General features: G+C 47.2%; 1 protein-coding gene across 1 annotated transcript in view; it reads left to right on the top strand.

Moving 5' to 3' along the window:
• Nucleotides 1–11,330: 11,330 nt before the first annotated feature.
• ESCO2 (establishment of sister chromatid cohesion N-acetyltransferase 2) overlaps nt 11,331–23,668 on the top strand; it is a 39,408-nt gene continuing 27,070 nt past the window's right edge. Inside the window, exon 1 of the mRNA XM_082248825.1 lies at nt 11,331–11,466. Within this exon, the coding sequence (XP_082104951.1) occupies nt 11,414–11,466 (53 nt within the window). The 5' untranslated portion in view covers nt 11,331–11,413. The remainder of the gene's footprint in view (nt 11,467–23,668) is intronic.

The raw sequence follows: 23,668 nt of genomic DNA, 5'->3' as shown, positions 1-23,668 counted from the left end.
GTTCAGGTGCCTTCTTAAGGCGGTTGTCCCTAGGTGAGTGTTGGGCTTACCGCGACTTTTGCATTGACTGCAAAGGCTGCAGATGGCAACACATTAAAAAAAGCCCACACTGCGGAGCCATGTGCCGGCGTCCTGGGAGCGCCAGATGTGACTGTACATGGTTTATGGCTCGCTCCTGATACATTTGCAGTCTGCTTTCTACCTCTTGTGCAATGCAAGTTCTGCCTCCCTCTCCTCCCTATCTGCCGGTCCATCTCTCCCTCTGAACAACCTTCCTCTTTCTCTCTTGTAGACACCCACGTGACGTCCATAGACTCGTCATCATCGACGTCACCTTCACCACCACTAACATTCGAGATCTCGGAGTAGGCAGCAACAGCGGGGACCAACCTCCTTGGGCTGATCTGGCTACTGTCATCAGACTGCTGAGTGGCGGCTGTTGCTACCTCCCTCCTCTTCCTGATCGAATGCCAACAATGGCTGCGCATCGCAAATGTCTTGTGATGGATTGGAAAATAATTCCAGTGACTCAAGTGGAGGGTATGTGGTGGTGGTGTCTTTGGGGGTGCACACAGCAGAGCAAGAAGAGGGTGCAGATAGAAAGGATAAGGAGGGTGCAGAAGAGGAAGGCTGAGTAACCAAGTCTGGTGCGTCCTTTGTTGTAATTGCACGCAGCTTTTGAAACTTCACAGTTAGGCTCCGGCCTACTGCTCCTGCCCTACCCCTACCACCCCTGCGTACGTCTCTGCCTCTTCCTCTGCCTGTCATGTTTTTTAATTACCCTGTGACAAAAGTCTCTAGAGAATCGCAGTATATCTGGAAAAAGGTAGATAACACCCCGCTTCAATATGTGGCATTGGGGGGGGGGCACAGGTTTATCACACCAGTTCTACAAATAATTGGCCAGTAACTGTTGTCACTGTGTGTAGCACTGTTTACACAGCGAGAGGCCAAATTGTTGCAGGACTAAAATACACTCTTAGAAAATGATACTATTAAAAACCCCACTTCAATATGTGGCATTGGGGGGGGGGGGGCATTGGTGTAGCACACCAGTTCAAAAAATTGGCCAGTAAGTTTGGCGCTGTGTGTACCAGACTTCACTCAGCAAACTAGGCAATGTTGTTGCATGACACAAATACACTTGAAAACGTTTACTCAGATAACACCCCACTTCAATATATGCTATTGGGGGGCCACTGGTCTATCACACCAGTTCTACAAATAATTGGCCAGGGAGTTTGCCACTGTGTGTAGTGTTGCTGCAGAAACGCTCAGTCTCACCACCACACCTGTCACAATGCTGCACAGTGCACAATAATAGTACTAATCCACTTTAATATGCTTTCTACAAAGTATATTATACTGTGGATTACCCCCCCCCCCCCTTTTTAGAGCACTGCACAGCAATACCAAAAAATTTGCCGCCCTTTAAATGACTTTTGTGGACATTAACAGAGCAATTTGTGTGTGACTGCAGCCGATCTCTAACTGCCCCTAAAGCAACCACTGGATACCTCTCCCTATAGTAAAGAGACTGTAATAGACCCTATAACAACATTGGAGCATTTTAAATGACTTTTGTGGACATTGACAGAGCGATTTGTGTGTGACTGCAGCCGATCTCTAACTGCCCCTAAAGCAACCACTGGATACCTCTCCCTAAGCTCAAAAGATACTAGTAGACCTATACCGAAGAATACCAACCCTGAAAAGGACTTTTGTGGATCTTCACAGCGCTATATGTGTCTAGCAAACTCTCCCTGATGAGCATAGCAGACCTCTCCCTACACTGGCAGAAAGCAGAATGTGAAATGGCCGCCAGGTCAGGTCTATTTATAGGGTAGGGGGACTGTCCATGTGCTGCAATGTTTCAGTTGGCTGTCCCGTTCCGCCTGACAGCTGTGTCATGGGTCAAAGTTCTCCCCAATGTAAACAAAAAAAATAAAAAAGTGTGAAAACGTATTGACTCAAGTATAAGCCTAGGATGGGAAATGCAGCAGCTACTGGACCCACCTGGACCACTACAAGACACAAAACAGGGGCTGCGGGCATGGTACAGGAGATGGTACAGGCATGGTACAGGAGATGGTACAGGCATGGTACAGGAGATGGTACAGGTATGGTACAGGAGATGGTTCGGGCATGGTACAGGAGATGGTTCGGGCATGGCACAGGAGATGGTACGGGCATGGCACAGGAGATGGTACGGGCATGGCACAGGAGATGGTACAGGCATGGCACAGGTGATGGTTCGGGCATGGCGCAAGTGATGGTACGGGCATGGCACAGGTGATGGTACAGGCATGGTACAGGGGATGGTACAGGCATGGCACAGGAGATAGCACAGGCATGGCACAGGAGATGGTATGGGCATGGCACAGGTGATGGTACGGGCATGGCACAGGAGATGGTACAGGCATGGCACAGGTGATGGTACAGGCATGGCACAGGTGATGGTACAGGAGATGGCACAGGTGATGGTACAGGAGATGGCACAGTTGATGGTACAGGCATGGCACAATTGGTATAGGCATGGTACAGGAGATGCAGTGCTGCGGGCATGGTACTGAAGAATGTCCTGTGCCATGCCCGCAGCACTGCATGCAGAAGGTGGAGAAGGATTAGAACCCCGTCAGGTTTTTATTGCTGTGGCCCCATTAGGTAGATTCACCCTCTTTATTTGCTCAAAATGGAAAAAAACATATTTTGGGTTGTCCCCAGGCAAGGAAGCTAGTTCTGGTGACAACCAGGGATTCCCTCACTTTAAAAGAATTGCCTCTGATTTCTTTTGGCTATGGGGCAGGATGTGAAGGGAAATCTCCCCCAGGTAGTAAAGAAATAGAAATAAAAAACTAAGGTTATAACCCTCCCTTAGGGCTTGTTCAGCTGCGGCTGCAGGTCAGTGTTGAGCCAGGTGGGTGTGGGGGTTGGGGTGGTAAAAAATACAGCTTCTCTTCTTGATTTTGATGCCCGCTGGTTGCACGTGTGAAAGACGCCTAACTTCAGTGGCGGCTGGTGTATACAGGGCGCAGGGGCGTCGCCCCCCCATCCATGCGTCCGGCCCACTAATCTGCATGCAGGGGCGCCGGACGTATGGAGTACAATGGGATTTTTTTTTATTTGGCATCACCTGATTAGAGCCAGAGACTCTAATAGGGCGATGCAAAGGGTGGACCCGGGGCGCAGAGCAGTGCGTCCCGAGCCCACCCATTGTGTGACAATAGCAAATGAAAATTCGCTATTGTCACACCGATCCTCCTCCTGGCCAATCAGGAAGCGCGTCCGATATGCGCTTCCTGATTGGCCGCAAGGCAAACCCCTTGCCATTGGCCGAGGAGGAGGCGGGACCGGAAGGACTCGTGGATGCACCCCGCCGGTCACCGGGACTCAGAAGAAGCCGCCCGCCGCCGCTGCTGGAAGGACTCGCGCCGCCCGCCGCCGCTGCTGGAAGGACTCGTGGAGACGCGCCTCCCGCTGCTGCTGCTGCTCCAGGTAGGTAAGGGGGCACGCAAGCTGATCTCTGCATTGGGGGCATGTACTCTGCATTAGGGGCATGTACTCTGCATTGGGGGCATATACTCTGCATTGGGGGCATGTATGCTGGTTACTACATTGGGGGCACGCATGCTGATCTCTGCATTGGGGGCATGTATGCTGGTCACTACATTGGGGGCACGCACGCTGATCTCTGCATTGGGGGCATGTATGCTGGTCACTGCATTGGGAGCATGTACGCTGGTCACTGCATTGGGGGCATGTACGCTGGTCACTGCATTGGGGGCATGTATTCTGGTCACTGCATTGGGGGCATGTACACTGATCTCTGCATTGGGGGAATGGTATGCTGGTCACTGCATTGAAGGGGGCATGTATGCTTTTCACTGCATTGAAGGGGGCATGTACGCTGGTTACTGCATTGAAAGGGGGCATGTACCCTGGTCACTGCATTGAAGGGGACATGTATGCTGGTCACTGCATTGGGGGCATGTACGCTGGTCACTGCATTGAAGGGGGCATGTACGCTGGTCACTGCATTGAAGGGGGCATGTACGCTGGTCACTGCATTGAAGGGGGCGTGTACGCTGGTCACTGCATTGAAAGGGGGCACGCTGGTCACTGTGCATTGAAAGGGGGCACGCCGGTCACTGTGCATTGAAAGGGGCCATGCTGGTCACTGTGCATTGAAAGGGGGCACGCTGGTCACTGTGCATTGAAAGGGGGCACGCTGGTCACTGTGCATTAATAGGGGGCACGCTGGTCTCTCTGCATTGAAAGGGGGCACGCTGGTCACTGTGCATTGAAAGGGGGCACGCTGGTCACTGTGCATTGAAAGGGGGCACGCTGGTCACTCTGCATTGAAAGGGGGCACGCTGGTCACTGTGCATTGAAAGGGGGCACGCTGGTCTCTCTCCATTGAAAGGGGGCACGCTGGTCTCTCTCCATTGAAAGGGGGCACACTATACCTTAATTACTGAAGGCCCCTTTCACACTTTTGCGTCCTCAAAGTCATGCAATTTTTTACAGCGTTTTTTGCCGCAAAGCAATGCCTATCACATTTTTCTGTTTGCGCCCCCCCCCAAAAATTTTGAGCACCAGCCGCCACTGCCTAACTGTATCTAAAATGGAAAAGCAAAGTTTTGCTTTCAGTTCTAATTGAGTTACTTCATGATAACAAAGTCAAGTTTTCCACAAACCATGAACAGAAAATCAGAGGTGCCCATCGTAACAACATCCCCCGTCACCGAGCACAGGATGTTTCAGGGGAATGCAAATGCAGCCGCACTCTGGCTTGGTTCAGGTTTGATTATTCAAATTGGACAAATGGGCCACTTCATGGTGTACGGCGAAGAGTTTATCTTGGCCAGCTTGTCATTCCGCTCAGCCTCCTACGCACTGATCATGACACAGTATACACTATGTGCAATATATACTGTATGTGTATATATATATATACATACACACACATATACACTTCATATTACCAAAAGGTTCACTTTTTGGACATACATAGAATGCCCAAAGAGCTGAACTGGTTAAACAATATATTACCGAAAGTATTGGGAAGCCTGCCTTTACACACACATGAACTTTAATGGCATCCCAGTCTTAAAGCCCCGTACACACGATCAGATTATCAAACGATCTGTCGTCCATTTTTTGTTGCATGCTAGTCTCATGTGGAAAGTGAAGAGGTTATTGTAATACGAATTTTCCCGTACGACAGAATTCTACTTCAGAAGTGATGTCATGTGTTGGATTGCTTTGTATGTGTTCTTTCCTCTCTGAGCATGCCTAGTCTTGCTCTTAAGAATTTTTTCTGTCGAAATCTCTACTAATGAGACGAAAATCGGACGTTGTGTTGACGGACGATAAAAATGTTATAGCCTGCACATCAGGATTTTTTCGGCTGAAAAGTCGGAGTCGGCTGTCGAAAGCACCATACGTACAATCCGAAAATCGGCAGATCGGTCCTCGGACGAATTTTTACTACAGATTTTCTTATTGTGTGTACGGGCCTTTAGTCCGTAGGGTTCAATTTTGAGTTTGCCCACCCTTTGCCACTATAGCAGCTTAAACTCTGGGAAGGCTGTCCTCAAGGTTTAGGAGTGTGTCTATGGGAATGTTTGACCATTCTTCCAGAAGCACATTTGTGAGCTCAGTCACTGATGTTGGACAAGAAGGCCTGGGTTGAAGTCTCCGGTCTAATTCATCTCAAAGGTGTTCTATCGGGTTGAGGTCAGGATTCTGTGCAGACCAGTCAAGTTCCTCCACCCCAAACTCGCTCATCCATGTCTTTATGGGCCTTGCTTTGTGCACTGGTCCAAATCATTGGGTGGAGCGGGGATTATGGTGTGGGGTTGTTTTTCAGGGGTTGGGCTTGGCTCCTTAGTTCCAGTAAAGGGAGCTCTTAAAGTGGAACTGTACTGCATCTGAGCTCCACAAACCAAAAATTCTATTTAATTCATTGTTGATATTCAAAGCAAACTCTCCCATCCATCCATGTCTCCATGCTTTATTTTACTGAGAATTCATTTTGAAAAACACCCCCTGGTATTTCTGGCAGGAGGAAGAGCTTGCTATTTGCAACTTGGACCAATGGCCTGCTCATTGAGCTTTACTGTTGCTGTTTTCCAACTTCCTCAGTATTTGTACACCCTTGACCAGGGGCGTAACTACAGGGGTTGGAGGGGTTGCAATCGCAACCGGGCCCTATGCTCCAGGGGGCCTGTGTGGCTACCCTGTACACCTGGACCTGGATAGGAGGGGCGGCGGGGGCAGCTGCAGGAGGAAAATAGAGGAGATTGGTTCCTCTGTATGCTGCCCCCGCCACTCCTCCTATCCAGTTCACTTGTGTTCTGCTGTCTCTGGGCCCCTGTGTGCTCCCCTGGTTCCCCCCCCCCCTCCCACTGTGCTGCCCTCCCCCCACTGTGCTCCCTCTCCTGCTAGCTGCTGCAGGGGATGTGTCACAACAGAGAACCAGGAAGGGGTCGGCAAATATGTAATTTACCAGCTCCTTCCTTTTCTGAATGGACATTCTGAATGAGTCATAGTCAGGGACATTGTAAAAAAATAAAATGATAAAAAATAATACAATTAAAACACCAAAAAATAAAAACTACTGACACCATTGGGTGAACTTCCAGGATTGCAAAGGTCACACTTGCAACCGGGCCCTGGCATTCCACCACAATGGGAAGGCCCCAAGATGGCAGGAAGGGGGCCCACTGCAGAACTTACGAAAGGGTCCCGCTGTGGGACCATAATAAAGGGCCCCGCAACAAGAGTAAAGGGCCCCAGGATCAGTGGGAAAAGCCCCAGGCTTGAAGGGAAGGACCCCGGCCAGGGGTCTGGGGGCCTTTCATGGTTTCTTGCACCGGGGCCCTGAAGGTTCTAGTTACGTCTCTGCCCTTGACCATCGTGATACTGTGGCATCACCTGGAAAGCCTTCTAAAATGGTAGATTCTGTGGTACTACAGAGACCAGGACAGTTAAACTGCGTAGTTTTGCCCCCACTCCTCTCTCATTATCTCTTCCTCTCTGTTCTCCTAGAACTAAGGAGAATACAGATAAGCATGAAGTCAGGAATGTCAATTGCCATAGACAAGTGTTACAGGAAACATTAGTATGAGAAGGATATGTATTGCTGCCAAGCTAGCTAGGGAAATATGTATCTGTGATGTAAGTGTTATTTTATATACTGCATGTGATGTAAGTGTTATTTTATATACTGCATGTGATGTAAGTGTTATTTTATATACTGCATGTGATGTAAGTGTTATTTTATATACTGCATGTGATGTAAGTGTTATTTTATATACTGCATGTGATGTAACGGTTATTTTATATACTGCATGTGATGTAACTGTTATTTTATATACTGCATGTGATGTAACTGTTATTTTATATACTGCATGTGATGTACACGCTTACTTAGTCACCTGGCAAACGGGCATGAGCCGGGCTAAGTCATTTTCGCTAGCAAATGAAAAGGTTTGATTCTGAAGTCTGAGTCCAAAATTCCTTCTGGGTTTCAATGAACTGTTTTTCTGCAACAATACCTTCTTTGATGTTCGCCTGTCTGGCTGGCCCCCTCCCCTCCATAGCACCCGGGGAGAACTACATGGACCGTTTGGGGATGCTTTTCAGTTTTCCTTTATCTTCATTTCCAGTGGGGAGTCTTATGGGAACCATGAATCTATTTGACTGTTTATTCTGGATTGTAAGTTCCTTAGGACTATTATACACGACCGTAAGTTTTGGTTTGCCCTCTCCCCTTTTATACCTGTCCTCCCCCCATTTCTGTCCCCCTTGCCTCTCCCCCCCCCCCTTTTTTCTCTTCCTTATCCTTCCTTTCTGCTCTGATGCCTTCCTTGTCTCTAATTTTAGGCGTCTTTATATATATCTCCTGAGGAAGCAAGTATTGTCTGGCAAAACGCGTAGAGAAATTTATCATATATACAATGATACCTTGGATTATCAGTCATACCTTGACTTATGTAACTATGGAAACCCATGCATATATGTATGTACCTATGTCTACCAGAATTATTTTTAATTGTATGTACCAAAGTGTTTAAACATTCAATATATTTTATACATTTTATACCTCGTGGTTTGTGTCTCACAAAGTCCCTTGGGCATTCTTCTTCTTGCTATTTCTTGCAGTGTCCATCGTGAGAAAGGGAAGATGATTCATGTTGCATTTACTTCCTGGAATCCCTCTGCCCTTAGCTCAGGCTAATGGGCCATGCACGCTATAAAGAGTTTTTCCTTTAGATTTACCAAAACCAGATAATATGAGCGCAAACCTAAACACTTTCAATTTGTATGCAATCTGGCAGGCCCTTGCACTACATAGAAAAGGTAAATCTGAAGGAAAAAGTCTTCAGAAAATCCTATAGTGTGTATGGCTCTATAGGCTGAGCTCAGGACCCACCCTCCCCTCCTGAAGACTTCTGGGATGTATGACATCATTGGCCTAGGCATGGAAACCAGGAAGTAACAGAAGAAATGTAAAAAAAAGTTTAATACAAGTAACAGGGCTGCTGTTAGAAATTGCGGGGCCCCGTACAGACTACCTGGCAGCCCCCCCAAGAAAATATGAAAGATATATTTAGCTAAAATTACGACAAAATCACTATTATCAGACACAAATATAACATAACTCGCATAATTCCTGCTAAATCTAAAAAAAAAAAAACTATGTTAAATAAAAAAGAAGATGAGATGAGAAAAATATACAGGCTGGGCAGTTGGAGCTCAGTGATCAGAGAGACAGAGAGAGAAACAAAGTTACAAATAAACTCCTGAGCAGAGATAACATTAGAGCCAGTGCTGGGAGGGGGCCCACACAGGGAGGGGGATTAGTGAGGGACGACTGTCTCTTTCTCAGCAGATAAAAGCTGATAGCAGGGAGAGGGACAGATCAGATTCAGGTGCTGGAGGAAGATTTCTGTATTTGTTGTCCATCACTAATCCCCCTCTCTGTGTGGGCCCCCCTGTGTGCTCGGGCCCCCTACAAGAGGGCTGGTGGCCCCCCCCCCTATCAGCGGCCCTGGCAAGTAAATATGATCTACTTTCCAACCTATTTACAAATGCTAACAGCATAGGGATTAAAAATAGTCAATGTTGATTGAGAGAGTGCAGTTCCACTTTAAGGCATCTGCAAACCAAGACATTTTGGACAATTTTGTGCTCCCAGCTTTGTGGGAACAGTTTGGGGATCGCCCCTTCCTGTTCCAACATGACTGCGCACCAGTGCACAAAGCAAGGTCCATCAAAAAGGGGTTACCTGTGTTGGGTGCTATCAGTGGTGCCACATCCCAATGAAAACTCAAGAAAAGGATTTCCCCTATTGGTGGGACTTTTTAGGCATACCTAAAAAGTCCCACCAATAGGGGAAATACTTTTCTAAAGCAAGGTCCATAGACATGGATGAGTGAGTTTGGGGTGGAGGAACTTGACTGGCCTGCACAGAGTCCTGACCTCAACCAGATAGAACACCTTTGGGATGAATTAGAGCAGAGACTGCAAGCCAGGCCTTCTCATCCAACATCAGTGCCTGACCTCACAAATTCCCATTTCCCAAACATTCCCATAGACACACTCCTAAACCTTGTGGACAGCCTTCCCAGAAGAGTTGAAGCTGTTATAGCTGCAAAGGGTGGGCCAACTCAATATTGAACCCTACGGACTAAGACTGGGATGCCAATACCCACTTGCCGACCACCCCATGCAGATTTACTGCGGCAGGGCAGCTCGACTGCACATAATCACGTAGATTTACGTGATTATGTGCACGCGGTTTCGGCGGCGCACGCGTGCTGCGCTCCTGCTGTGATCGGACACAGCGGGAGACTGACCGCGGGAGGAGGGCCCGGCCTCTCACAATCTTCGGCTAGAATGACAGAAGACCCGCCTGTTTATGTAAACAAAGCAGGCGGGTCTTCTATCAGAGAGGCAGGGAAAGATCATGTGATTCAGTTAAGCTGAATCACCCATCTCTCTCCGCCTCTGTCCAACCCATCCCCCCCCACACAGTTAGTAAGCACAAAAGGGAACACATTTATTCCCTTTGATCACCCCCGGTGTTAACCCCTTCCCTGCCAGTGTCATTTATACAGTAACAGTGCATATTATTTAGCACTGATCACTGTATTGGTGTCACTGGTCCCCAAAAAGTGTCGAAAATGTCAGTTAGGGGTCCGATCTGTCCGCAGTCCTGATAAGTTTCACGTAAATCAATCAATATACACTCTTCGGGATTTTTTTTTTTACCAAAAATATGTAGCAGAATACAAGTTGGCCTAAACTGATACAAAAAAAAATATTTTTCACTGCCAATGTTATATAGCAGAAAGTAAAAAATATATATTTTTTTTTTTCAAAATTGTCGCTCTTTTTTTTGTTTATAGTGGAAAATCTAAAAATCACAAAGGTGATCAAATATCACCAAAAGAAAGCTCTGTTTGTGGGAAAAAAAGGACGTCAATTGTATTTGGGTACAGCGTCGCACCACCGCGCAATTGTCCGTTAAACTAACGCAGTGTTGAATCGCAAAAAAATGGCCTGGTCATTAGGGGGGTAAAACCTTCTGGAGCTGAAGTGGGTTAAGTCTATATGTGTGTGTAAAGGCAGGCGTCCCAATACTTGTGGCATTATATAGTGTATGAACAGCCCAGTCTGCCTATATATGTACTAAAGCTGCTAAGCCCCCTACAGGAGGAGTGGTGGTACTACCAGCCCTGCCCTCCCAGCATCTCTATACACCCCTAGTACTTCTCACCCTGATCACGGGGAATAACACTCAAGGGGCGGAGCCGCCAGCTTAGAAAACACACAAGGGGCGGAACCGCCAGAATAGAAAACACGCAAGGAGCGGAGCCGATAGGACTAGAAAAGACACAAGGGGCGGAGTCGCCAGACTGCAGAAAAAAACGGGGGAAAAGCCATAAGGCGGGAGAACACGCAGGGTGGGCGGAGCTACCATGCAAGATAATACCCTCCAGGGGCGGAGCCACCAGGCGGGAGAACACACTGGGAGGTGAACGGATAGGCGGGAAAACTCATAAGGGGCGGAGTCGCCAAAGCGAGAGGCGATGGGGGGTGGAACCTACGTGGCCGCGCGTCACACTGCGCAGGCTCAGTGTCGGGAGCGCGCCCCTATCTCGGCCTTACACAGCGCGGGATCGGTGTCGGGGGCGCGCCCCTATCTCGGCCTTACACAGCGCGGGCTCGGGAGCGCGCCTCATTTCTCATTACGCACGGCGCGGGTTTCCCTGTGACGTAAGCGCGCCCTCCCTCCTCCTCGCACGGCATGCCGGGTACTGGGATTTGAAGCCTCTGGCGGGAGATTATCAGCGGTAGTCTCCGTGTTCAGTGTGTGTGCTCGGACCGATCTCTTCCCGCCATGGCCGCCCGGACACCCCGCAAGAGGAAGTACAGCTCCGCCACCAGAGACGGGTGAGAGAGAAGGGGGATGGGAGGACATTGTTATATCCGGGTATATTTATATATAGTGCGCGCTGATACACGGGGGATCGGACCGATAGTAGGTTCAGGGACTACAATTCCCAGCGTGCCCTGAGAATCACTGGGGGGGGGGCGACTCCGGAGGTGTATTATTATTATTTACATTTTTATTTTGTGTTTTCATATCATTATGTAATAAACTGCAGTTCTCAGAGTGACCATAGGTGGCAGTGTAGTACACAGAGATGATTACAGTAGCTGTCAGTATTGCTATCATTATGTAATGGAAATAGGCTGCAATTCTTAGAGTGACCATAGATGGCGGTGTAGTACACAGGGCAGATTACAGTAGCTGTCAGTAGTGGTATCATTATGTAAAGGACTGCAGTTCTCTGGGTGATAATAGGTGGCAGTATAGTACACTTACTGTAGCTGTCAATAGTTCAATCGTTATGTAATGGTAATAGACTGCAGTTCTCAGGGTGGTAATAGGTGGCAGTGTTGTACACAGTGCTGATTACAGTAGCTGTCAGTACAGTAGTGGTATCATGTAATAGACTGCAGTTCTCAGGGTGACCATAGGTGGCAGTGTAGTACACAGATGATTACAGTAGCTGTCAGTAGTGCTACTGCTATCATTATGTAATAGACTGCAGTTCTCAGGGTGACCATAGGTGGTGGTGTTGTACACAGGGCAGATTACAGTAGCTGTCAGTAGTGCTATCATTATGTAATGGACTGCAGTTACCAGGGTGACCATAGATGGTGGTGTTGTACACAGCAGCTGTCAGTAGTACTATCCTTATACTGTATAATGGTAATGATCTGCAGTTCTCAGGGTGACCATAGGTGGCGGTGTAGTACACAGTGCTGATTACAGTACCTGTCAGTAGTGATATGTAAAAGACTGGAGTTTTCAGAGTGACCATAGGTGGCGGTGGTTTACACAGGGCAGATTACAGTAGCTGTCAGCAGTGCTATCATTATGTAATGGACTGCAGTTCTCAGGGTGGTAATAGATGGCAGTGTTGTACATAGAGCTGATTACAGTAGCTGTCAGTAGTGCTGTCATGTAATAGACTGCAGTTCTCAGGGTGACCATAGGTGGTGTTGTACACAGGGCAGATTACAGTAGCTGTCAGTAGTGATATCATTATGTAATGGACTGCAGTTACCAGGGTGACCATAGATGGTGGTGTTGTACACAGGGCAGCTTACAGTAGCTGTCAGTAGTGCTATCCTTCTACAGTATAATAGTAATGATCTGCAGTTCTCAGGGTGACCATAGGTGGCGTTGTAGTACACAGTGCTGATTACAGTAGCTGTCAGTAGTGTTATCATTATGTAATGGTTTGCAGTTCTCAGGGTGACCATAGGTGCCAGCTAACCGCCCACAGGCCCTGTGCCAGCCAGCCCACCGACCACCACAGGGTGCCAGCCAGCCATTAAACAGTAAACAAAAATTAACATGTTCAGCACCAGATTTGTGTCAAAAATTGTCTTTATTTTTCAAAACTATATGTAAAAAATATCGGCCGATACGTTGTGACCAAAATATCGGTATTGGCACTGAAAAAAACATATCAGTCTATCCCTACTGTATAATAGTAATGATCTGAAGTTCTCAGGGTGACCATAGGTGGTGGCGTTTTTTACACAGGGCAGATTACAGTAGCTGTCAGTGGTGCTCTCATTATGTACTTTAGGACTGCAGTTCTCAGACTGACCATAGGTGGAGATGTTGTACACAGAGCAGTTTACAGTAGCTGTCCCTAGTCCTATCTTTATATAATGGTCATGGAGTGCAGTTCTCAGGGTTACCATTAGGGGTGGTAACCCAGGACTGATCACAGTAGCAGTTTGTGTTCTCATGTGACTATTATGTAATGTTAGTGAGCTGCAGTTCTCAGGGTGACCATAGGTGGCGATGGTATACTTATGTCACAGGTTACAGTAACTGGCAGCAGCCAAAACTCTTAAATCGATTGTAAAGTCTCTTGTGTGTGTTTTTTTTTTTTTTTTTTTTTTTTGTTAAAAATGTTATACTTACCTGTTCTGTGCAGTGGATTTGCACAGAGCTCCCTGGATCCTCCTCTTCTCGGGTCCCTCTTCTGTGCCCTTGGTTCCTCCCTCCTGTTGTGGCCCCACAGCAAGAGGCTTGCTATGGGGGCACCTGAGCCACAGCTTCCTTTGTCCATTCAGACACAGAGACGAGGTTAGGCTCCCTCTCCTCATTGGCTGACTGACTTTAACATCAGTGGTAGCCATGGCCCCACCCTGCTGTCTCAGACAATGAGGAGGGGAGTCCCAGGCAGCTGAGACCATCTTACAACATCTCTGGATCTAGAGGGGGCTCAGGTAAGTATGAGGAGGGCTGTTGCCTATAGAAGGTTTTTTGTCTTAATGCATTAAGATAAAAAAAAAAAAACTTCTGCCCTTACAATCCCTTTAATAGTGCAATAATAACAATAATGTATTTCTTTATATGAGCCTTATTAGTGATATTGCATTTTATCATATAATCTTTATTAGTAATATTAATACATTCCCGTAAATCAGGGGTGGGGAACCTTTTTCCTGCCAAGGGCCATTTATATAATTTTGTATCATTCGGGGGCCGTACTTATCAACTTAAAAAATAGCCTGTTATATTTGGTCAAACATTTAATTAACTCACCCCTAATATGATGGCTGCAACTGCTTCTCTTTGGTGAGGTGTGTGATGTTAGCTGATATTGATGATGTTGCTACTCGCAACTGGTTTTCCAGGTTTGGGTTGGTCAGTCTGGAGCTCTGTCAACTCTTTGCTGGCTGGCGGGTACTGCTGTGGGTAGAACTCGCTGTTGGCGGGTACTGCTGTGGGTAGAACTCGCTGTTGGCGGGTACTGCTGTGGGTAGAACTCGCTGTTGGCGGGTACTGCTGTGGGTAGAACTCGCTGTTGGCGGGTACTGCTGTGGGTAGAACTCGCTGTTGGCGGGTACTGCTGTGGGTAGAACTCGCTGTTGGCGGGTACTGCTGTGGGTAGTACTCGCTGTTGGCGGGTACTGCTGTGGGTAGTACTCGCTGTTGGCGGGTACTGCTGTGGGTAGTACTCGCTGTTGGCGGGTACTGCTGTGGGTAGTACTCGCTGTTGGCGGGTACTGCTGTGGGTAGTACTCGCTGCTGGCGGGTACTGCTGTGGGTAGTACTCGCTGTTGGCGGGTACTGCTGTGGGTAGTACTCGCTGCTGGCGGGTACTGCTGTGGGTAGTACTCGCTGCTGGCGGGTACTGCTGTGGGTAGTACTCGCTGCTGGCGGGTACTGCTGTGGGTAGTACTCGCTGCTGGCGGGTACTGCTGTGGGTAGTACTCGCTGTTGGCGGGTACTGCTGTGGGTAGTACTCGCTGTTGGCTCAAAACACGTGATGACCTCAACGGAGGGAGAGTGAGGAGCGGCGCCGCGCTGGAGGAAGCATGCTGCAGAGACAGTCTGAGTCAAGGGCGGAGTGATATCAAATGCACCCCGCCTGTGAGGAGATTCAGTGTGTGTATGTATGTATGTGTGTGTGTGTGTATATGTATGTATGTGTGTGTGTATATATATATATAATGCATCCGGAAAGTATTCATGGTGCTTTACTTTTTCCACATGTTAGGATACAGCCTTATTCCAAAATGGATTAAATTCATTATTTTCCTCAAAAATTCTACAAACAATACCCCATAATGACAACCTAAAAGAAGTTTGTTTTGAAATCTTTGCAAATTTATTCAAAATAAATTAAAGTGGAGTTCCACCCTAATTTTATACTTGCCTCCATCTTCTCGCTCCGGGTCACCTGAAAAACAAATGGCTAATCACATTTTTTTTTTTTTTTTTTTTTACTTAGCTCGTAGTAGGCCTGCACGATATTGGAAAAAAAATATATTGCAATATTTTTTTTCCAACTATATATATTGCGATATTGTGGGACCCGTCCTTTATATGGAGAAATATAAAGGAGGTTGGCTGCAGCCCACTTCAGAATATAACCCTGGAAGGGGTTATATAATAGATTATAAAAAGGAAGAGGAAGTGATTGGTGCTGCCAGTATTTATGTGAAATACAATAAATAATCTATATTGACATGGTGTGTATACAAAAAGGGAAAAGTAGATGTATGTATGTATGTATGTATATGTAGAGGAAATTAAATTATTAATATATAAATCACCTCTGAATTATTAATAATTTATTTTCCTCTACATATATATACATACATACATACATACATACATACATACATACATCTACTTTTCCCTTTTTGTATACACACCATGTCAATATAGATTATTTATTGTATTTCACTACTTGCAGTGGTGGTAGGAGGCTGGAGCGGTGGATTAGAAAAGGAGCACAGCCGCATACATTACATTACTCACTCGTCTTGTGCAGGCTGCAGCCCGCCCCACACGTTCAGTGAAGCCCCGTACACACACGCAGATCGTCGTCATACAAACGTCGGCGGACGAAAGATCTGCCGATTGTACGCGTGTTAGTATGGTGCCTCCGACAGCTGTCTGCACGCAATCCACGGACAAGAGTCTTTCTTGCAAACATGAAAATTTTTGTCTGCGGACACCAGAACGGACGATTGTTCGCCTGTCAGTACAGAAATCAGCCGACAGACCGCAGATTTGCAAGACTGGGCATGCTCAGAAAATAAAAAACACAGGGAAAGTTAACCATTACATGACATCACTTCTGCAGTCAGCTGAAGTCTGCGGACAAAATTCTTGTGCTGTCCTTGTGCTGTCTTTGCACTTTTCAACAGACACCGACATCCCGGGGAGAAAAGACGAACGTTTGTATGACGACGATCTGTACGTGTGTACAGGGCTTTAGTCTCACTCTCCGCCCTAGTTTTCTCAATGGCACATTCAGGGAGCCAATCACGCCGTGAGTAGCGGCACAGCGAACCAATCAGGTGTGCAGGCACGCATGATTGGTTAGCTGTGCAGCTGCTCACGGCGTGACTGGTTGCCTGAATGTGCCATTGAAAAAACTAGGGCGGAGAGTGAGACTCACTGAACGTGTGGGGCGGGCTGCAGCCTGCAGTGGATTGGATGTGAGTTCTCCTCCGACCTAACACGCCTAACACGGAAGTCTGCGAGTCCTCCTGTCCAAGTCCCTCCCCCTGCCTATGCAAATATCGTGACCTCGGCGATATGAATATCGCCTATGGCCACAGAACGATAGTCGATATCATATCGACTATCGTTCAGCCCTACCTTGTAGCAAAGAAAATATACTTGCCTTACTTCCTTCTTCCTCCTTCCTCGGCCACGGCCCGTCGTCACTTCCTGGCTCTGCAATGATTCCTGGGAGCTGAACGTCATCGCTCCCAGGAATCATTGCGCCTGCACCGGCCCCGACGTCAGTTCCGGGGCGCGCGCGTCATCCCCTTCTAAACAGCTTCTGGGCATGCCCAGAAGCTGTGGAGGGATGACGCGCGCGCACCGGAAGTGACGGCGGGGCCGGCGCAGGGCATCGTGGGACCGAAGAAGACGGAAGGGGACGCAGAAGAGGATCGCGCTGGCTTCAAGCTGCCCACATCTGAGATGGCAGCGCTGGACAAGACTTTTTCAAGGTAAGTATTTGTCCTAACAGGTAAGTGCAACCCGGGACAGATCAGAGGCTAGCCATTGTGGAATGCACTAGCCCTGACTGTCCCGGGGGTATTTCAAAAAAAAAAAAAATTCCAGGGTGGAATCCCATGTAGAGAAGTATCACAGCCTTTGCTCAATACTTTGAAACACCTTTGGCACCAATTACAGCCTCTTTCACACTAATGATCCGATCAGATCCGCCTGTCCGTTTTTTAAGGCAGACCGGATCGGATGCCCCATGCATCCCTATGGGGCAGTGGATGTCAGAGGAGACATGTCTGCTGACACCCGCTGCCATCCGATCCTGTCCGTGAAATCCGGACGGATGGAAACCTTATTTTCCATCTGTCTGGCAGATCGGATGAGAATGGACAGGCGGTCCGTTCTCATCCAATTCCCTCATAGAGGACAGCGGGGGTCTGACCGCTCCATCTCTGCACACAGAACGGAGACGGAGCTGTCATCCGCCTGCTCAGCAGGGATCGACGGATCCATCCCCTGCTGAGTAGAACAGACTCCGTCGGCGGAACAGACAGTGTGAAAGGACCCTTATGCTACAAGCTTGGTACACCTATTTTTGGGCAGTTTCTCCCATTCTTTTTTGCAGGACCTCTCAAGCTCCATCAGGTTGGATGGGGAGCGTCGGTGCACGGCCATTTTCAGATCTCTCCAGAGATGTTCAGTCGGGTTCAAGTCTAGTCTCTGGCTGAGCCATTCAAGGACATTCAGAGTTGTCCTGTAGCCACTCCTTTGTTATCTTGGCTGTGTGGCTTAGGGTCGTTGTCCTTTTGGAAGATGAACCATCGCCCCAGTCTGAGGTCCAGAGTACTCTGGAGCAGGTTTTCATCAAGGATGTCTCTGTACATTGCTGCATTCATTTTTCCCTCGTTCCTGACTAGTCTCCCAGTTTTTCCTGCCACTGAAAAACATCCCCACAGCATGATGCTGCCACCACCATGCTTCACTGTAGGGATGTGACTACCTTCCAGATGCACTAGAATCATAAAAAAAGTGTGTATATTATACACTGTTTTTTTTTTTTTTTTTTTTTTTGCAGATTGCATTGCAGTACATTCTTTCCCAGCCACTCTGGCCAGGGAAACTGTCAACATAGATCCGGAAGTGACGTTCTACAAATCGTGTCTGGGTCAGGAACAAGATGGGGAGGAGAACGGGTGTGTCTCGGCTCTCCTCCCTCCCCTTCTACCCTGCAGCACCCACTATGCCAGCCCCGACACTTAAGGCCCTGTTCACACCTGAGCATTTTTCAGCTCTTAAAATGCTCATTCTAAAGTCTCAAAACACCCAACAAGCAAAATCCTATTCATTTCAATGGCCCCTGTGCACATTGTTTTGTCGCCTGAAGCTCAAAAAAAGTACATGAGCTTCTTTTTTTTTTTTTTTTTTTTTTTTGGCAGATTACAAGCGTTTTTGTAAGATGTCAATGCCTATTCCCCCCCCCCCCCCCCCTGCAAAAAATTCCAGGAAAAAAATCCCCAAAAAAGTGCCTGAATACTTAATGCTCAGGTTTGAATGGAGCCTAATGCAACGCAGCGGAGGGACGGGAACATCTCCAGTAGGACACAGCCCAAGGCAGAAAGGCAGCATCGGAGCCTGTCTGTCACCTGGCCTGTCTGTCAACTGGCCTTTAAAGCCTAGTACATACTATCGGTTTCTTTTTATTTTTTGGTTCAACCCAGCAGGTTGTTAGTACAGCGATCTCCTCTGCTGAGCTATTGTGTTCTGCCTGTCCGTTTCCAACCGATCGGACAGATGGAAAATAGGACCACCATCCGTCTGTTTTTGGTGGACAGGATCAGATCAGGAGGCAGCGGGTCTCCGCTGACATCCACCGTCTCATAGAGGAGACTGGAGGGTCTGATCAGGTCTGCCCGAAAAACTGACAGGCAGACCTGATGGGACAGCCTGCGAGAAAGGGGCTTTTGGCTGTGCCATGACGAGGAGAATGAAAAATTTTGTCATTTTAATGGAAAACAGAAAAGTTTCCATCTTTGTGGGGGTGTAAATGGAACTGAGACCGATCCAACCAGCTGCCCCGCACTCCCTGTCCACTCTCACCATTAACCACTTACCGACCACCCACGTAGACCTACGTCAGTTGACTTTAAGTGCTAGAGGCATCAACAGAGTGCAGAGTTCGGTGGGTGCCCCGGTGTTGGCATTGTAGCGGCACCGGGGGATTGCGGTCCTGGGTACCTGGACGCTCTTCTTCTGCGAGGAGAGTCTCCAAATGTTCTAAAGGACAACCTGGAAATTACTGTACGGACTCTGCAGGAGTTGGGTTGGAAATTGAACTTCCAAAAAAAACCACTCCAAAAGCTGCAGGATGCGATTTGGCTCCTGTTGTCCAGCAGTCGGTCATCTTTCAGGACTTGCATGCCGGTGCTGTGCCTGATGGTGTCTAAGTTTGGACGGTTCATTTTGCACAGTTCCACTCGATCCCTGCAAAGAGAGATTCTTGTCAAGTGGGGCAAGAATCCAGTCTCTAGACCACAGGTGTCAAACACAAGGGCCGAATCCGACCCTCCAGCCCATTTCATGTGGCCCTTGCACCTCTCCTGCTGCTGCTGCATCTCCCTCATTTCTGCCCCCACCTAGTCTCCGCAGACTGAAGCAGACAGAACTCCTCTGCCAAATCCTGTGCTTCCCCCCCCCCTGCAGCTGCAAAGAGGTCCCACCCCGACTCTGCAGTTGGCAACAGAGAGGAGGACACAACTCCTCCTACAGATCATGCACCTCTGTGCAGCCGCAGCATCCCCCTCCTCTGTGCTTCCACTGGTCTCTGCATTCAGCGGACTCCAGCCCTCCTCCAGACCCTGCCGTTGCTGCTTACCAGTTCTGCCTCCAGCTTCTTCCCAGCAGCAGCACATGGTAAAGGGGATGCACTGTGAAGTAAGGGAGGGTGGGGCTCTTGACTTCTGATAGTGGTGGGCTACAGATAGAGCCTGCCCTCTGAGGGTGACCATGATGCTGATGCGGCCCGCAAATTAAATTGAGTTGGACACCCCTGCTCTAGACAATCTGATCCTGTTGAGCCGGCATACAAGAGGGTCCCTGATATGGTGGATTCGCTCTTCGGCCCTTCCTTCCACTGTACTGGATGGTGGTCTCCCCGGTTGCCAGCCAAAGTTATTGCGTCTACAAACTATGTAATCGATTTTTATGGAATTTTTTTTATTTTTAAAATTTTTTTTTTAAAATGTATTTTCTTTTTACTAGTAATGGCGGTGATCAGCAAGCCGGGAGTGACCTGGTCGCCGTTAGGCGCTGTAAAACGGGTAGAAATCGTGTGGTTTTTTTTTTTTTTTTTTTTTTTTTTTTTTTAAATAAAGCACAGGAACTAGGATACAGGTTGTAATCTAACAGAGGGGATGGTGTAAAGTAGGGCTGCAACTAACGATTATTTTCATAATCGATTAGTGTGCCGATTATTTTTTTTTCGATCAAATAACGTTAAAAAAAAAAAAAAAAGTGTGATGTATAATTTATTTAAAATGTAAAGTTTAACCACTTAAGCCCCGGAAGATTTTACCCCCTTCCTGACCAGGGCCTATTTTGCGATTCGGCACTGCGTGACTTTAACAGACAATTGCGCGGTCGTGCGATGCTGTACCTAAACTAATTTGACGTCCTTTTTTTCCCCACAAACAGAGCTTTCTTTTGGTGGTATTTGATCACCTGTGCGACTTTTTTTTTTTTTTATATCATGTGCTATAAACAAAAAAGAGCGACAATTTTGCAAAAATAATATTTTTCCTTTTTTTTTTTTATGAAATTCCCCCCCAAAAAATGTATATTCTATATGGTTAGGGAGCAAAATCTCTAATCCACTCTGAGAATAACAGACGGAGGAGATTTACTGCATATGTTGAGGTTGAATCTGGTAAATATCAGACTCGGAGATCACTTTTTTTTTTTTTTTTTTTTTTTTTTTTTTATTTAAAGAAGAAAAAAAATAAAAATAAAAAATGTAAGTGCCGGTTCACACTAGGGCGACCTGTGAGGCGACCTGGTCGCCTCACAGGTCGCCGCAGGTCGCCTCCCATAGAGAAGCTGCGGACCCGTTCTAATAGGAGCGACACAAGTCGCTCCGACCTAGAAAAAGGGTCCGGAGCTTCTTTGGGGCGACCCGGAGGCGACCGCCATAGACTTCAATGTTATGAAGTCCGTGGCGGCTGCTCCGAGGTCGCGGCGCGCTGCTCGTACCGCGACCTCGGAGGTTGTGGTGCGAAGTAGCGTCGCTGCAGTGTGAACCGGCGCTTAGACTGTTTTGCCGATTTTTATTTATTTATTTTTTCAGACAGAACTGTAATATGTATGACCGACTCTCTGGTCATAGGCAAGTGGCTTGATAAAAGCTGTGCCTGCTGTCCTATGCTGGCCATACATAAACAATGTCTTCCTTCAAAAAAATTTTCATTCTAAGAGCCGGTTCACATTAGAGCGATCCGACTTGCAGGGGCGACCTCACAAGTCGCGGTGCGCAGCTCACACCGCGACCTCGGAGCGGCTAGCATGGACTTTATATCATTGAAGTCAATGCAGGTCGCTCCGGGTCGCCCCAAAGAAGCTCCGGACCCTTTTTCTAAGTCGGAGCGACTTGTGTAACTCCTATTAGAACGGGTCCACAGCTTCTCTATGGCAGGCGACCTACGGCGACCAGGTCGCCTGACGGGTCGCCCCAGTGTGAACCGGAACTAAGAATGTTTGTTCATTTTTCTAATTGTTAGTGGGGCCAAAATGGTGTTCATTTTTCGACCAGAGTGACAATAAAATTTGAAGGAGCAGAATAGAAAACTTCTTGGTCAAAGGAATTTTGTGTGGTTTTCATTCAGAAATTGCATTCATTTTAAAACAATGTTTAAAAGCAAGTGAAATTTTTCAAGCAAGTGAACATTTTTTTCAGTGAATGCACAAAACTTTTTCGTATGAATATTCTTGCCCACAAATCAATGTGTATGGGCAGCATAAGGCTCCGTTCACACCTAATGCAGTTTTGCTTTTTGGTCCATTTCCACAGAGCTTTTTGTTTTGTGTTTTTGCACTCGTGATTTTGCTGTGATTTGCGTTTTGCATTTTTTTATGCTTTTTTTTGGGACAATTTGTTGTTTGGCAAATTAAAAAATGCGAATTGCGGCAAAAAATGCACTACGTGCTTTTCTGCATCTTCTCCATTGAAGTCTATTGAAGCTTTCCAAATCAAAGCGGCTGAAAAAAGCATGGATATGAATGTGTCCCACAGGAAACTATGCTAAATGAACATTAGTGGGTTTCTGTAAGAAACACAGAAGTGTGAACCAAGCCTAAGATGTTTAGTAGCAGCAGCAGTGTGTTTTTTTTTTTTTTTTTTGTCACCTGTCATAATGGGCTAATGAGCCTTTTACAGCACAGAAATGGCAAATAATTGCTACTCTAAGGGGATCATTTATACTGTAAAATATTGAACGTTAAATATATTTATATAATGCACAATACTAGTAAAAGTTCCTGCCCAGGACTACATGTCCCATGAGGCATTGCTCCTCACACATTCATAAGTTCTCAGGTACGGACATGTATGGACAGTGTCCTGAGCAGTAATGCATTCTGTTTGCAGACCAACTAATCGATTATGAAAATAGTTGACAACTATTTTCATAATTGATTATTAGATTAGTTGTTTCGGCCCTAGTGTAAAGATAATATAGCGGTGTAACAACCACTTTAAAAAGAAATGCTTGAAATATATCACTTTGAGATCTATATAAACCCTGTACAATCTCTGCATCTATACAACATGAGTTTCGCTTTTTGAATTTAATTACTGAAAGTAAATTTTCAATGGTATACTGATTTTTTTATATATATATATATATATATATATATATATATATATATATATATATATATATATATATATTGTGTGTGACAGGTTCTCAACACTTTACACTATGGGGGCTGTTCAATACTTTGCGTTTTATCAAGAATATATAGAATGAATCTGCGCTATTTTATAATGCTGCAACTGACCAATCAGAGTCCCTTCACCTATCGCAGGGACTGTGCGGAGCCTCTGGGTCTGGCAGTATAGATCTCACATGATGAGGCTGCAGAAGATTCTCTAGCAGGGAACTCTGGGAATTGTAGTTCAGCTCTCATAAATCTGTGTGCTGAGCATAGCAGGGGGAGCCTGCAAGTCCCAGAATGGTGTGGTGAAGATTTCCTCCTTACAGGCACAATCAGCCCTCCCTCTTCCCAGGATTTGGCTTCTTCAGGCTGGTAAGTGCAAAGGGGGAGAAGATCCTGCGGGGGGGGGGGGGGGAGGGCGGACTGCAGGTAGGTTGCACTCAGGCTGGTGAGTAAAGAGGGGGGAGAAGATCCTGTGGGGGGGGGGGGGGGGAAGTAGGTAGGCTGCACTCAGGCTGGTGAGTGAAGAGGGGGGAGAAGATCCTGCGGGGGGGGGGGAGGGGGAAGTAGGTAGGTTGCACTCAGTCTGGTGAGTGAAGAGGGGGGAGAAGATCCTGCGGGGGGGAGGGGGAAGTAGGTAGGTTGCACTCAGGCTGG

Source organism: Pelophylax lessonae (genome assembly GCF_965119305.1).
Source record: "Pelophylax lessonae genome assembly, chromosome: 3".
Lineage (NCBI taxonomy): Eukaryota > Metazoa > Chordata > Amphibia > Anura > Ranidae > Pelophylax > Pelophylax lessonae.
Note: the sequence above shows the minus strand (reverse complement) of the source record. Positions and strands in the feature narration are given on the sequence as shown.